The sequence below is a fragment of the Bufo bufo genome, chromosome 10 (assembly GCF_905171765.1).
Source record: "Bufo bufo chromosome 10, aBufBuf1.1, whole genome shotgun sequence".
Taxonomy (NCBI): domain Eukaryota; kingdom Metazoa; phylum Chordata; class Amphibia; order Anura; family Bufonidae; genus Bufo; species Bufo bufo.
In genome coordinates this window covers 39589759-39606520 of record NC_053398.1, presented here as the reverse complement: position 1 = coordinate 39606520, position 16762 = coordinate 39589759, and the positions used below count along the sequence as shown (strand labels likewise).

Sequence of the window (16762 nt, the reverse complement as noted above, 5' to 3'; positions counted from 1 at the left end):
CAGAAATGTCCTTTTTTCTCTGTTCTTATTAATTCCTGTTTTTAGCGTTTACACTTTGCTTCGTATAATCAATGTGGAGAAGCGTCGGGACTCTGCAAGAGGCAACAGATACCTCATAGAACTGGAGCTGGAGGAACGAGGACGTAAAAAAGTGAGACTGGCGGAGTATGTGTATCTCCTACTGCACCGTGGTTCCGGTGGAGACAGTGATGAGAGCCCTCCTGCAGAACCACCAGAAGTTTCCCCCAGTCCTTCCATCTACACTAAACCAATCTTGTGCCGACCAGTTAGTCTAAACTGGAATCCTCGTGCCACAGTGCACTTCGTGGTGCCTGGTGAGTTTGCATCTCGTTGACATGCATTATAGACGTTTCCTTTTTTGGGTAATTTTGTATTGCACCTTTTTTATGTTTTTATTTTTATTTTACTAGGCAGCATTTTAGAAATTGCTGTAGGATAATAAGAAAACTTCACATATTTTGCAGAAGTAGCCAAAACCACAATAGCTTAATTGTTCCAATCAGTATTATGTATTGCAGTGTTGGTATGGTAAGTTAAAGGTATTGGAACACAGCCAAATACCATGTGTTCTGCTGTTTCAAGGGGTTGGCCTTACTAGGATATGCCACCAATGTCAGGTAGATGCCTCCTCTGGGCCCCACTCCTGTTTTTTAGACAGAGCCCCCAAAATGAACTAGAGTGCAAGCATGGCGACCCTTCATTCACTTCTGTGGGAGTACCGAAAATATCCGAGCACTGGCTCAGTTATTTCCGGAGCGCCCATAGAGGTGAATGGAGAGATGACTATGCTTGCGTGGTGAGCTCTCCATTAACTTCTGTGGGACTTCTGGAAATAGCAGAGTTCAGTTACTTGGTCCTATTTGGAACTTCCATAGAAGTGAATGGAGAGCATCCTCTCCATGTGCGGTGTGCTGTTGTTTTGCTTTGGGAGCCCCTTAAAGAAATGTCAGATAGGATCTGCACCTATCTGACATTGGTGGCATATCCTGGGGTTACCCCGTCTCGCACCAATGTGAGAGATGGGGTAACCCCATTAACAGGGCTCCAGATGGCGACCAAAATGGTCGCCAATGCGACTTAGAATTTACAAATGGCGACAAGACTTTTTAGTCTTGTCGCCATTTGCGACTAGACCCGCCGCCGCAGCTCTGCTCAATACAGCGGCGGCACAGGAGATGATCGTTCTCAGCAGCGCAGGAGGAGTCTCTCCCTCCCCCCTGTGCTGCTGCCCCCGCCGCCTCCACCAATAAGAAGAGACGGGAGGAGGAGGGGAGGGGCTGTGACCACTGCGCCACCAATGAAGATAACTGACCTGTAATACAAATACAGGAGGCGGGTGCTGGAATCAAATAGCCGACACCCGACCTCTGTGACAGGGAGCTGCGATCAGCTGCAGTTGAGTTAACCCTTCAGGTGCGGTACCTGAGGGGTTAATTGTAGCTGATCGCAGCCCCCTGTCACAAAGGTCGGGTGCCGGCTATTTGATACCGGCACCCGCCTCCTGTATTTGTATAAGAAACGTTGGTGGCACAGTGCGCCCCCCCCCCTTCCCCAGTATAAGAAACGTTGGTGGCACAGTGCGCCCCCCCCCCCCCCAGTATAATAAACATTGGTGGCTCAGTGGGAAGTGCCAATGAGGGTTAAAAATAATAAAAGAAAATTTACTCACCTCCTCCAGTTGATCCGTAGCTGCCGGTCTCCTGTACTTACTTCTTTCTTCAGGACCTGTGGTGACGTCACTGAGCTCATCACATGGCCCATTACCATGGTGATGGATCATGTGATGAGCACAGTGATGTCACCACAGGTCCTGAAGAAAGAAGTAAGTACAGGAGACCGGCAGCTACGGATCAACTGGAGGAGGTGAGTAAATTTTCTTTTATTATTTTTTAACCCTTATTGGCACTTCCCACTGCGCCACCAATGTTTATTATATTGGGGGGGCACACTGCGCCACCAATGTTTATTATATTGGGGTGATGGGGGGGCACACTGCGCCACCAATGTTTATTATATGGGGGGGGCGCACTGCGCCACCAATGTTTATTATATTGAGGGGGGGCGCACTGCGCCACCAATGTTTATTATATTGGGGTGATGGGGGGGCGCACTGCGCCACCAATGTTTATTATACTGGAGTGTTGGGGGGGCACACTGCGCCACCAATGTTTATTATATGGGGGGGCGCACTGCGCCACCAATGTTTATTATATTGGGGTGATGGGGGGGGCACACTGCGCCACCAATGTTTATTATATGGGGGGGCGCACTGCGCCACCAATGTTTATTATATGGGGGGGCGCACTGCGCCACCAATGTTTATTATATTGGGGTGATGGGGGGGGCACACTGCGCCACCAATGTTTATTATATGGGGGGGGCGCACTGCGCCACCAATGTTTATTATATTGGGGTGATGGGGGGGCGCACTGCGCCACCAATGTTTATTATACTGGAGTGTTGGGGGGGCGCACTGCGCCACCAATGTTTATTATATTGGGGTGTTGGGGGGGCGCACTGCGCCACCAATGTTTATTATATTGACCTTCTACTTAGCAGTCTGTATTCAGAATGCTATTATTTCCCCTTATAACCATGTTATAAGGGAAAATAATAATCATCGGGTCTCCATCCCAATCATCTCCTAGCAACCGTGCGTGAAAATCGCACCGCATCCGCACTTGCTTGCGATTTTTACGCAGCCCCATTAACTTCTATGGGGCCTGCGTTGCGTGAAAAACGCAGAATATAGAGCATGCTGCGATTCTCACGCAACGCACAAGTGATGTGTGAAAATCACCGCTCATGTGCACAGCCCCATAGAAGTGAATGGGTCCGGATTTAGTGCGGGTGCATTCCGGTATTCTGAATGCCGGATCCGGCACTAATACATTCCTATGGGGAAAAATGCTGGATCCGGCATTCAGGCAAGTCTTCAGTTTTTTTCGCCGGAGATAAAACCGTAGCATGCTGTGGTTTTATCTTTTGCCTGATCAGTCAAAATGACTGAACTGAAGACGTCCTGATGCATCCTGAACGGATTACTCTCCATTCAGAATGCATGGGGATTTGCCCGATCAGTTCTTTTCCGGTATAGAGCCCCTGTGACGGAACTCTATGCCGGAAAAGAAAAACGCTAGTGTGAAAGTACCCTAAAATATTAAGTTTAAATCCCCCCTTTCCCAATTTTACATATAAAATATATAAACATTAAATAAACATATTACATAGCGCTGCGTCCGAAAAGTCCAAACTATTAAATTATTAAAAAGTATCTCCTATGCGGTGAGCATTCGCCATTTTTTTAGTCACCTTGTCACCCCAAAAAATAGCATAGGACTGTTCTATTATGGGCCGAACGTTTCATAAAATGCTAAATGCACGCAGCTTTTTTTGGTGTTTTTTTTTTTTTTGCGCGGTATTGAGTATCGCAATACTTTTTTATGGTGACGAAAGCGAATCAAAATTTTGGTTTCAAAACAACCCTACGCCGATCTGATCAGCGTAGCGTTGTTACGATAGCAAAATTTTGATTCAGTTTCGATTTGGCGACTAAAAATTTGATTTGGCTCCTAAATTTTTCAGTTCAGGAGCCAATGGCTACTAGGTATTTTTTTTAGTCTGGAGCACTGATTAAGGGATTTCCAGGGACTCATTGGTTCCCACAAATCCACATTAATTGCACATAGGAGAAAGTTTGTAATATAGCCTATTCCAAGGTTGCATGGGATCTCTGTCACTTGACACTACTCTTCTGAAAATCCAGCAGAGGTCACATCCTTGACTATGTTTCCAGCCTGGACTATGGACAGGGCATCTCTTCCAATTTAAAAGGAGCCAGAACCATCCCTGTCTCTGGCATTTGTGCAAACTCCGGAATTCGACTCATCTGGCCATGCGCCTGGGAGAGGGTTTGCTCTGGTCCTCTTTCTTTTGTGGTTCTAAGCAATGAGTTGGATCGTAAAACAGGTCAGCAGGGAAGCACAGTGCGGCGCTCACTGTATTCTTGGTTTTAGCAATTTGGCTCACACTGTATTGAGCAGTAGTATGGTTCAACCTTACAGAAAAAAATAAAAAAAATCACGGTTTATTGATTGGGTATTTTCCATGTTCATAGTCTGCTACATTGCTTTGATTAAAGGGATTCTTCACATTTTACAGCCATGTCTTACATTGCAAGTACACCTACAGTAAACTGATCTCCCACTTGGGGAGGGTCAGATTTTGCGGGATGTGCTTTTTTGGACTTTGTCCACTCTCTACACAGTCTTCCATTGAGGGTTGTTTGAGTTCAAGTAAATGTGGCCAAACCTTTCGATTTCAGGAAGAGAAGGGTTGGGCATTTGGGGTTTGAACATGACAGATTTCTTGTTCCCTTGGGAGATGAGCACAGTCGCAGTGGTTGCTGTCCGCCAATGTTCCCCTGCTTACCGCCTCAGTCCTGGGCTCCGTGTTCAGCGATGATCTGCTGGCGGTGTTTCCCCATTCACCGGTGCAGCCCTGAGCTCTCTCCTTGCAGGCATCGTCTGTCCTGGAATTCGCTCCATGGTTTCCTTCCAGCCCTGGGCACAGCATGCTTTCCAGCCTGTTCCCTGTAGCACTTCCTTCAGGGCCGACACTCATCACTTCCTGTGATTTATGGGTTAGCACATGTGACCTTGCTAACCAATCCTAGCCCTCCTGCACCTATATAAGTGGGTTCAGCCCCCTTCCCAGGTGCCTGAGAGTCAACGTCCTTGTGTCCTGCAAAGGTTGCTGTTATGTCTGCTTGTGTTTTTGTTTCCCAACCCGTTGTGTTTCTGGACCCCGCTACCTGTTTGATCCCTGCCCGCTTACTTCGACTCTCCTGTTGCCGATCCGGGTTGACTGACCTGTGCCCTGACCTATTACTTGTTTGACTTCGCCTCATCCTACGGTCTTGCACTGTTGTTCTTGGTTACGACTCGGCCTGCTGACTATGTCTGTATCTTGCACTGGTACCCCCTGGTCCCTCTGGACCAGCTGCCTCGTGTGCCAGTCCTCTTCAAGAAGTAGTGACCTGATGTTTTCCTCTGGAAAGTCTATCCCCATCATCAGGGGTACTGCGAGAAACAAGGTGTTCTCTTAGACGACGCCCTTAGAGGAGGTAGGACACGTGGCACAGTGGGTTCACACCCGCTGGTTCGTGACCAGCACTACCTGAGCTGTCTGCCAGCATCTTATTCCTCTTTTCCTATTAAAATAAAATCCAGCACACTTTGGCGGGAATCCATGTTTATCGAAAGTTGGGGCGTTAGCTCTTCTTTGATGTCCCAATTCAATGGCCAACTTTGGGATCTTGAAAGTATTAGTTTACTGTAGAATATTGGTGACCTATGATCATGCCATTTTTCAATTAGACATTTGTTTTTATACCCCTAAAAAATGGTGTTTACGCTACTTATCACCCCACAAAATGATATACAGTGTAGTTGTACACCAAAACAAATAGAGAACGCACGTGCGAAAGATGGACCCTATTAAATGCCCACCCTGGCTGGTGTCTGCTAACTAATAGCAAGAATGAAGTGAATGTTCTAGTAAATTCGACATCATGGGAAGCCCTAAATCTAAATTCCACAAGCAGTTATATAAGTTTTATGGGCTATGATAGAAATCCAAATATGTCACCAAATTGTATGCCATAGTTGAGAATGCTCCATGCCAAGCCGTTCAGACAATTTATATATCTGAATAGGTCATCAGTATCTGATCGGTGGGGTTGGACACCTGGGACCCCCGCCGATCAGCTGTTCCATCACTCGCAGTAGCACCGCAGCCTTCTCGCTGCTCTCCCTAGTTGCCGTCACGTGGCCTAGGCATTGAAGTGAATGGGGCTGAGATGCGATACCATACATAGCCGCTACCAAATGGACGACTGTGTGCTTGGTGAGCTGCGAGAAATCTGTGCTGCTCCTACGAGCACCGATGCCTTCTGAAACATCTGATCGGCAGGGGTGCCAGGTGTCGGATGCCCACCGATCAGATACTGATGACCATCAGTAAAATATCTAAGAAAACCCCTGTAGACCTTTCTGCTCCTCAGTGCTGCCTAATGTTGCAGATTTATGACCCAGTATTTTTTTTTTTTTTTCTATTTCGTTTTCTTATCTGACAGTTAAGAATCAGGCGCGTTGGGTCCAACAGCTGATCAACGATCTGGAGCTTCTGTACCTCAAGACTCACGACGACCAGTTCAGCCTCATTCTAGTGGATTACGACAGCGAGGACATGGATGTAGAACAGGCTTTGCGTCGTGCTAAACTGCCAAGGTACTTATCTATAGTTTGTCGTGACCTAGTGTAAGCGCACCTCAGAAGATAACTTGTGGCCAATCCTCTTTTTAATACGGCTGACCAGATCTCTATATCCGTGTTCACAACGCTTTCCTGCACCTTCCCCCATATTCCTCCCCCTCTAATCAGTATATAGACCTCTCACCATTGTAATTGTAAGCTTATGCAATACTGTTTTCAGTGGTCACGTCCCCCGCCACTTCTCTTTTCCAGAAAGTGGCGAGGGGGCAGCGTAGAAATGCCACTTGCTGTGGTTTGCGACTTTTTTTTACGTCAGTTTCTGGCGGACAAGGGCATGGTAAATGACCCCCAATGTCTTTTTATTTTATTTTTTATTTTATAGCAAAGGAAAAACAAGAAGTGGTACTTCTTGTGCAGACACCTGTTTTTAAGGGAACCTGTCGCCCCCAAAAACCATCCCAAGCCGCCAGCAGTACCTGACAGTAGCCAGCTGCGTATGTCCGACGATAATTTTCTTCCTGAAGGCCGATGCGGCTAAAGCTCAGAAAACGTTCCTTTATCCCCTGCTGGCGCGCTTTTCTAGTCATGCTTGAAGTCATGGGGGCAGCGGCCTCCTTGCTTCATGTCAAGATAACCGTGCCCCCTTCGCTGTGACTGACAGCCGGCAGTTTGGCTGGCTTTGCCGAACTCTCTGCATAAGCGCTGTCAGTTACAGCGATGGGGCAGGGGAGGGGGCACGGTTATCTTTACTTGAAGCAACGAGGCCGCTGCCCCCTTGACTTCAAGCATGACTAGAGAAGCGCGCCGGCAGGGGATAAAGGAACGTTTTCTGAGCTTTAGCCGCATCGGCCTTCAGGAAGAAAATTATCGTCGGAAACACGCTGCTGGCTACGGTCAGGTACTGCTGGCGGCTTTGGATGGTTTTTGGAGGTGACAGGTTCCCTTTAAAGCTGGTGCACATGGCATGTTCCTGTATGTCTACGCGGTGGTCTATTCCCTTTGTGCATGGTTTAATTTGCTTTATTAAATTAACTCTAGATGTAAAGTTTGTGCATTGATTTTCTGTCACTGTATCCACTTCTGTGGGAGTCCTGAGAGCAGCCATGCTGGGAGATGTAGTGTAACGACAGCTGGCATGCTGGAGGTTGCCGACTCTTGGTCTGCTGGATCAGTAAAGACTGGAGTCCGTAGGAAGGAAGCAGCCTGTTACAGAAACATGTCGTTCAAATACATTTCTTAATATCGTCTGATTGAAGTTCAGCCTCTCTTGCTACCTACTCCGTATGCATTCCGTTTCCGTATTTCTGTTTTTCCGTTCCGTTTAAAGATAGAACATGTCCTATTATTGCCCGCAAATCACGTTCTGTGGCTCCATTCAAGTCAATGGGTCCGCAAAAAAACGGAACACATACGGAAATGCATCCTTATGTCTTCCGTTTCCGTTCTGTTTTTTGCGGAACCATCTATTGAAAATGTTATGCCCAGCCCAATTTTATCTATGTAATTACTGTATAGTGTATATGCCATACGGAAAAACGGAACAGAAACGGAAACACAACGGAAACAAAAAACGGACCGCAAAACACTGAAAAAGCCATACGGTCGTGTGCAGTAGGCCTAAAGCTGTTGAATCATATTCATCTTTTAATAATACAAAAAAATATGAATTTGGGGTTATTTAGGCAGTAATTATGCCATTATTTGCTGTAAAAACACGTCTGATGCTACTGGCACATAGTGGCTTGTAGTGCACACTTCAAAGGGACTTTCTGAGATTTTGATACTGGTGACCTATCCTCAGGATAGGTCATCAGTGTCTGATCGTGGGGGCCCGATGATTAGTGGGGTGAGTCAAGATGGCAGCCCGCATGTGTTCGCAGGCAAACACTGCGAACAGGCCATCACTGCTGATGGGTATGCTAGGCAGAGGTTTCTGCTTAGCAGTAAGCCCGGTAATGTCACTGGCACTAATAGGTGGTCTTTAGCGCTGCCCTAGGCTGTTTTACAGGCTCTAAAGCCCGCCCATAAGTGCCAGTGACGTCACCTGGAACACTGCTAGGCGGGAGCCTCGGCCTAGCAGTGTGTCAAGGTGAACAAAACGGCCCTTGTCCTGTGCTATACAGGGCAAGGGGGAGCATCAGAGCATGAAATATTCTGATGCTTCACTCATAGGGGCTAAATGGGTGAAGAAGGGGCTATGTCCGGGTTCAGCTCAACCATTTTAAGTATCTTATTTCATCTGCAGCAACCAAACCAAAGAATTTGGAATAATTTGGACTCGGATGATAAAACTACTAAGTAACAATGGGGAGATTTATCAAACTGGTGCAAAGGAAACCAACCCTGGTCACCAATCAGATTAAACCTTTAATTTTCCAAAGGAGCACTGAAAAATGAAAATTGGAATCTGATTGGTTGCTATGGGCAACTTAGCCAATTTTCCTTTTACATCAGTTTTTAATAAGTCTCCCGAAATATATTTCATACATTGGTTTCATTTTATTTAGGCTGCATGCTGATTTTTATTTTGTTCCTGTCGTCTTGGAGAATGTCTACCATTTTTATTGACTTCCTTCTGTCTGCGAGCTTCGCTGTAATGGTCGGGGACATATCACATTGAATTGCTGATCTGTTATGATGTGCACACATTTTTGGGGCATTTTTCACTTTAAATATCATGCACTCGGTAGTAGGGTTTGCATTTCATTAAGTGCAGCAATCCTTAAAAATGCTGAAAATACAATTGGCAAGACTTAGACGGTTGATGGCAATCAAATTAAGGGTCCGCAGCGGTGCACGTCACTTGGTTACAGATCTTCAACCATTTCTCCTCCGAATCTTTCACATACACCGCAGTCATGCCTGGCTTTGAAGTCTCCCGGCTGCGTGTTTGGCGCACACGCAGTGCATGGATGGAGATCACCTGGCAGATGGTGCGTTAGTGTTCTACTTTATTTTAGACAGCCCCTTGCTCTCTGCTAATTTAACTTTGCCAAGGAAACTACCTTTTCTTCTCACGAGCTGTCCAAGATTCTAGACCCATATGTGTTCCCTACTGTAAATGTAAAGCAGGGGTACATTATTCCTACACACCTCAGCTGCCGCAGAGTGGAAGGGAAGCTTCCTGTCTACCATTTAAAGGGGTTATCCAACCCCTATAATGACCCCCACCAATGCCTGGCCCCCTCATATAGATTATACTTACCCCGTTCCCCGGCAGCCAAATCACTCCCGATCCCCACACGGCCACTGTAGGATCGCGGATGATGCTAGGGAAGCTCATCCCCATCACAGACGGGGAGATGCAGTGGCGGCCGTGTGAGGATCAGGAGCAACGCGGGTGTTGGGAAGCGGGTTAAGTATAATCTATATGGGTGGGGGGGTCATTATAGGGGTTGGATAACCCCTTTAATGATTTAAATTAAACACTTTTCAAAAACAAGATTATCAGCATCTGCGGTGTGCTTTATGTTGTATTGTAACAGCTCATACAAAATAGTATAAAACACACTTTGGCTGTTTTTTAAAAGGAGTTCTGTCTCACTCCTCCCACCTCCCCTCTCCATAGACTTGTATTGGCATGTGTAATTTGATCCCTCTGTAAGCCGCTCTAGTTCTGGATGGATTCAAAGCATATTTCAAATAGAAATTTGCATTTAGCAAGAAGAAAGGAGAGGTAAACAGCTTATTTTAAGAGCTGAACATTGACTGACTTATAGGATAGCTGCCTTACATCTGGCGGCATCAGAGGCGGAGCTTGTTAAGAGCTCATTTGCATCCCTTCCCTCCCAGAATTCCAGAGGAGCATGTATGGCCTATAAGTCTCCTCACACTGATTAAGGTGTTCTCTCCCCAAGGAGAGTTAGTTCCCCCCTGTCACTGATGAGACATATTACAAAGTTTCTCATGGTCGTTTGTTCTGTTGATTTGTGCTAAGTTGTGTGACAGATGTCCTTTCTTACTTTTCCTCTTGGCTCAAGATACCTCAAGGTGACTGGCGCGAGATGGCCAGCTTGAGGGAGGGGAGGGGGGGGGGGGGGGACGCCTGAGAGATTAAAGCAAAATATGTCTCATCTTTGGGGTATGTCGAGTCAAGAGGAAAGGTGTGGTAGGACACATCTGAATATTTATGATCCCTGTTCTCACAAGAAGGTGAAAAAGAAACAAAAGCTGAAATGTTATGTGAATTGATATTTTATAGAAATCGGGTTGTCCTCTAGGCTGGGAGCAACTTCTGCGTATGCAGATCCTGCACATCCTTATATCGCATGGTTTGGCCCTTTATTTGAATAGGTGTCATGTAATACTACATTTCCCGTGAAGTGGCCACTGTAGGGAAAATGTATAGCTGAACAACAAAGCTTCCTCGGCGATGACCACTGATCGCCAGGTTGACTCTCATCAGTCAACCTCATTAATCCCATGTTACCATACGTAGATACGTATACATGAGTTCAGCAATTTATTTCCTGCATCTGTGTCATATTTAAGTGGCTGGAAACATGTATTGTGTAGTCTTAGAATAGACTTTATATCCACATTTTATATCTTTTCAGCTATCAGTATCTGAAGAGAAGTGGAAATTTTGAGAGGTCAGCAGGACTACAAGCAGGAGTCGATACTATACAGGTTAGACGTGACTGCTGCACAGAGCTTTCTAGTGCTAACGATTCTTTTCATGTAGATGACGCTGTTCATCCCTTCATTGGTGTGTTTTTGCAGGACAATCATAGCATTGTGTTCCTGTGTGACCTGCACATACACTTCCCTCTTTCAGTGCTGGACAGTGTGAGAAAGCATTGTGTGGAAGGAAAGTTGGCGTTTGCTCCTATTGTAATGAGACTGAGCTGTGGAAGCTCCCCACGGCAGCCCAGAGGTGAGAACATGGCAGTAGGACTGAATCTGTAGGGCCAGACTCTTTCCACAGGCCCTACACCTGTGGGGTTTACTCTTCGTGTTCAGATTAGTCCACTGAATTTGTAACAAAAAAAAAACAAAACCGTCGCCCATTGTTTTAATTGGAAGGTTACACTGCTGTCCATGCAGCCGCGGTTTATTTCTACCACTGTGTCAACAAAAGACGTGTTGTATCTTGGCGTGGTACCACTGGAAATCGCAGCGGGTGCCCTCTCGCAGTTGGGGTGGATCCGCCACATCCAAATTGAAGCAGTGGCAGAAACCAGATGGTTTCTTCTGTTGAATGCACAGCCGGTTTTGACAGAGGCATGTGTGTTTGTCAGCTGAAGGCATCTGTGTTGGTCCCATGTTCGTATGTGCCCAAAAACTGATCTTTTAATATATGGAAATGAGCCTCTACGAGCAATGGGGGCTTTAGCATTTTCTCTGCTATCTCGCCCCCTGCACTTTGACCGGACCAGGTGTGGTGGCGTTTACACGGTCTGGCCTCGTCAGTCAAAGTGCGGAGGGCGTGGCAGTTGCAGAGAGAGCAGAGCCTCTAGGTGTAATGGCAACGCCCCCGTTGCTCCTAAAGGCTCATTTGTATATATTAAAACCTCATTTTCTCAGCAATGCGGGCACATATGAACATGGGACCAACACAGATGTCTTCAGCTGCCAATCAGGTCAGCCAGTTTCATAGGTACAAATCTGCTGACTGATGGCTTTTTAAGAGAGCTCCAAGGTAGTGCTCAAAAAAAAAAAAAAAAGCAAAAAAATGTAAACTCTGCCTGAGGAATACTGTATATCCCTGATCCAGCATTGTATCCCGCTCAGCAGCTTTTTATTTTTCTTACCGCCAGGCTTAGAACTGCTAGAGGTGATTATGACAACACTGGACGCGCCAAAATGTTAGCTGCCTAGCTATGAAATTATTAATTAGATGCCGTAATAAATTATAAAAAGTGAAAGTGTAAAAGAATATAAGTAAAAATAGTTTTGCATTTCTCCAGGTGTCTTAATTTAATAGGGATATTCAGGACTTTTGATGCTCTAAGTCATCGATTTATAGTTGGTAAGGCCAAGCTCTGCTACCAGTGGGCAGACCTGAACTGTAAGCACAGCCAGACTATTCTGCACAGCGCTCTTCCCCCTCTGATCATAGTCCTGGGCAATCCCCTATGTTGGAGCCTTTTCTCATTTTCTAAAATACTCAGTCTGCACATCTGCATTCCCAGAATTACGGAGCTGTGCCTGAAGAGGTTAAAGGCTATGTACACCTTTTGGGGCAATTTTTTTATTATTGTATTGTACTCATTTTGAGATAAAAATAAGTTTTTCAATTGGTCTTTATTAAACGTTTAGAGCCCCTTTCTCTATGCAGCCTTGAGATTCTCTAGTAGCAGGGTCTGAAAAGTTTTTTACTTTGTTCAGTCAGGCAGCTCATCGGTCTGCTCCTGATGTCTTAAAGGGAACCTGTCAGCAGGATTTTGAGTATAGAGCTGAGGACATGGGTTGCTAGATGGCCGCTAGCACATCCGCAATACCCAGTCCCCATAGCTCTGTGTGTTTTTATTGTGGGGAAAAAAACTATTTGATACATATGCAAATTAACCTCAGATGAGTCCTGTCCCTGAGATAAGTTCAGCGTGAAGGAGCCCAGCACCGCCCCGCATCCTCCGAATCTCCTCCTTGATCCCCGACGTCAGAAAGCTAGAGCGGCGTAATCTTGCAATGCGCGAGCTAGCGCATGCGCAGTTCGTTCCCTAAGGCTGATGCCAGCACAGGAAAGGAACACTATGACGACACTGCGCATGTGCTAGCTCGCGCATCACGAGATTACGGCGCTCCAGCTTTCTGACATCGGGAAGCATATGGATCAAATATTTTTTTCCCGGTGACAGGTTCCCTTTAAACACTCATTATAGCTCAATTCTTATCTTACTGATAAGAATGTGGACTAAATATGTGTTATGACCTTTATACTAATTTAGAGATTAGGTTTATTAGATGACCAGCTTGTAAGTAAAATTACATTCAAACCCTTTGTCACAGAACATCTGAATATTTTTGATAAAGGCCAACTGAAAAATGTATTTTTAGCCCAAAGTGAGTAAAATGCAATCATTAAAAAGAAAATTGCCCGTGAAGGTGAACATAGCCTTTAAATGAGTAGAATGCAAGCGTGGTATGAAAGGTATATAAGGGACAGACAGGTACACATCTCTTCCAAATCTCCTCATCGCTCCGTTCTGTACGTGCACGGTTGTGAAATGTTCTTTATCATCTCTCTGCGTTTCTCCTTGTAGGCTACTGGGAAGTTAATGGTTTTGGTCTGTTTGGGATTTACAAGTCCGATTTTGATCGCATTGGTGGAATGAATACAGAGGAATTCAAGGACCGCTGGGGAGGAGAGGACTGGGAGCTGCTGGACAGGTACTATTTATTATGTCTCCTATGTGCTGTACGTTACATTTCGTTTAGTCTAGACATGGGGGGGGGGGGGGGATTATTTATCAAGATCAGTGTTTTTTTTTGTTTTTTTTTTATGGCAGTCTTAGTATTTCCTGCATCACCAGAGGATGTGATTCATTTACATCTGCCGATCACAGGGGTTCCTCTCTCAGTTTAGCCGCTGAGTTATTCGACAAAATGTATCTGCATAGCGCCACCTGCTGTTTTCTCTCCTTTATTTCTTGTCCACCTCACTGAGGTGGTCACATGCGGTCAGTTTAAATCAACGGTCACCAGCCATATCTTCTGTTAGAAACGGTGGCAATTACAGGAAAAGAGCTGCAGCTGAAAGGACACGCCGTCTGAGAAAGATGCCAGGCTGAAATAAATCTAGCAGAGTAATGGGGAGATCTCTGGATCCATGTGAGGTACAGGGCTGGTTCTAGTTTTGTTAGGAAGAGGTTGTCATGTACTGTACTGTTCTCTGATTTAAATTTTTTACATCAATCGGGGTGTAACGATGTTTTAAATGAGTGGACATCATCTCCTTTATCCTGAAACAATCTTAAAACTCACCAGATGCCAGAGTCCTCGCTCAATATCAATGACTCCTACACCGTGCACTGGGTTATAAGCATGCTAAAATGTATGGCAGTCCACTAATTGCTGGCATAAAAGGGGTTGTCTCATCACAGACAATGGGAGCATGTCGCTAGGATATGCACCCATTCTCTTATAGGTGCGGGACCCGCACCTATATTGGAAACTGAGCCCCGCAGGGTGTTGGCTGGAGGACTCTGGTCCGGCCACCACCAAGCGCTCTCCCCATAGAATTGAATGGGAGTGCACCGTGCACGTCCGACCACCGCTCCCATTCTCTTCTAAGGGCCTGATGGAAATTTTTGGTGGCCCCATAGAAAATGAATGGAGGGCGGCTGCATGTGAAGTGCGCCCTCCAACTCTTTCAGGGCTCAGTTCCCGATATAGGTGCGGGTCCCGGTGGTGGGACCCGCACCTATAAGACAATGGGGGCATATCCTAGCGATATGCCCCCATTGTCTGTGATGAGACAAACCCTTGAAGTTATAATCCATGTCAGAGTTATACTTTATGCCAGCAGTTACAGTATGAGGCAGGCACTATTTAAGGCTACTTTCACATTGGCGTTTTGGTTTCCGTTTGTGAGATCCGTTCAGGGCTCTCACAAGCGGTCCAAAACGGATCCGTTTTGCCCTAATGCATTCTGAATGGATAAGGATCCGCTCAGAATGCATCAGTTTGCCTCCATTGCGCTCTGGAGGTTGCTTGCAGCGTTTTGGTGTCCGCCTGACGATGCGGAGGCAAACGGATCCGTCCTGACACACAATGTAAGTCAATGGGGACGGATCCATTTTCACTGACACAATACGGCACAATAGAAAACGGATATTTCCCCCATCAACTTTCAATGGTGTTCAAGACGGATCACTTTTGGCTTTGTTAAAGATAATACAAACGGATCCGTTCTGAACAGATGCAGGCGGTTGTATTATCTGAACGGAAGCGTTTGTGCAGATCCATGACGGATCTGCACCAAACGCAAGTGTGAAAGTAGCCTAACCCATAAATGGCTGTATTATTACGTACTACTTGGGTCTTCACAATAGGATGTGATGGTGCAGGAACAGAAGATGTGCCCACACGGTCACCACCAGAGCCCTACTTTGTATCTTCCCTTTTGCACAGCATCTTTGATTTCCGCACGAGTTATTCTTTGCCTGTCCTTGGGTTTTAGATTTGCTGAGAAGAATCGGGTGACTGCACAGTGGGTGCATTTAGTACCCGTCACGTTTATCAGATAGGGAAGCTTAGGGAAATATATCAATTTGCAATTCCCCCCCCAAATGTGGCATTAGACATCATGATGCGGTACAGTCCTCTTTACCTCAGGGTTTAAATTTGGATGGGATGTCCTTCTGAAGGTATTTTCCATTGCCTCTTCTTCGTGGTCTTTTTAATGGACAATAGGCATATACAAGTCTACTGCACCGGATTGCTAGAAATTGGCATGACTGGGAAGACTATAGGATCTTGAGGACACTAGAAGCACATGGAACAGCTGTGACTACAAACGACTTCTTCCAATATCCTTGGCATTATTGGCAAAAACAACCCTCAGAACATTGTATTTGTGTACTCGGATGGTGTGAGGGTCTGAACAGTACAGGCCCAGTTTCTACATAGTGTTTGCACCATCCTTATATTTGGCATAGAATTTCCTTGTAGCTAGTAATTCCTGGAAAGCTCAACGCGTCTTTGCACTTATGGTATTTCTTTGATGTGAACTTCCTCTGGGGCATTTGTTGCTTCTACATTTAGTAATGTTTCCGTAGACCTGATGAAAAACAAGATTTTTGTCCATTTAAGCCTACTTTTTAGTTAAAGGGGTTATCCCATGATTTAAAGGGGTTCTATACCTATTTTCTTTCTGATGATCTCTCCTTTTGGATAGGTCATCAGCATCTGATCGATGGGGGTCTGACACCCGGGATCCCCGCCAATCAGATGTTTGAGAAGGCAGCGGCGCTCAGAGCAGCACCGCAGCCTTCTCTCCACTTCCCGCAGGCCAGTGATGTCACGACTATTTCACTGGCCAGGGTGTAAATGAACCCCATTCATTTCAGTGGGCTGCACTGCGCCCAGACCACTGGCCTGCGGGAAGCAACGAGAGGGCCGCGGCGCTACTGTGAGTGCTGCTGCCTTCTCAAACAGCTGATGGCAGGGGTCCCGGGTGTCGGACCCCCACCAATCAGATGCTGATGACCTATCCAGAAGATAGATTATCAGTAAGAAAAAGGTATAAAATCCCTTTAACCCCTTAAGGACCGGGCTCATTTTCACCTTAAGGACCAGGCCATTTTTTGCAAATCTGACCAGTGTCACTTTAAGTGCTCATAACTTTAAAACGCTTTGACTTATCCAGGCCGTTCTGAGATTGTTTTTTCGTCACATATTGTACTTCATGACACTGGTAAAATGAAGTCAAAAAAATTATTTTTTTTGCACAAAAAAATACCTAATTTACCAAAAATTTGGAAAAATTTGAAAAATTTCAAAGTTTCAGTTTCTCTACTTCT

General features: G+C 45.8%; 1 protein-coding gene across 2 annotated transcripts in view; it reads left to right on the top strand.

Annotated features, from left to right (window-relative positions):
- B4GALNT4 (beta-1,4-N-acetyl-galactosaminyltransferase 4) overlaps positions 1 to 16762 on the top strand; it is an 84740-nt gene that overhangs the window by 50705 nt on the left and 17273 nt on the right. For both annotated transcript variants that reach the window (XM_040410316.1, XM_040410317.1), the window contains 5 exons: positions 46 to 335; positions 6158 to 6311; positions 10853 to 10925; positions 11019 to 11172; positions 13502 to 13628. In XM_040410316.1, coding sequence (XP_040266250.1) covers positions 46 to 335; positions 6158 to 6311; positions 10853 to 10925; positions 11019 to 11172; positions 13502 to 13628 — 798 coding nt within the window. The remainder of the gene's footprint in view (positions 1 to 45; positions 336 to 6157; positions 6312 to 10852; positions 10926 to 11018; positions 11173 to 13501; positions 13629 to 16762) is intronic.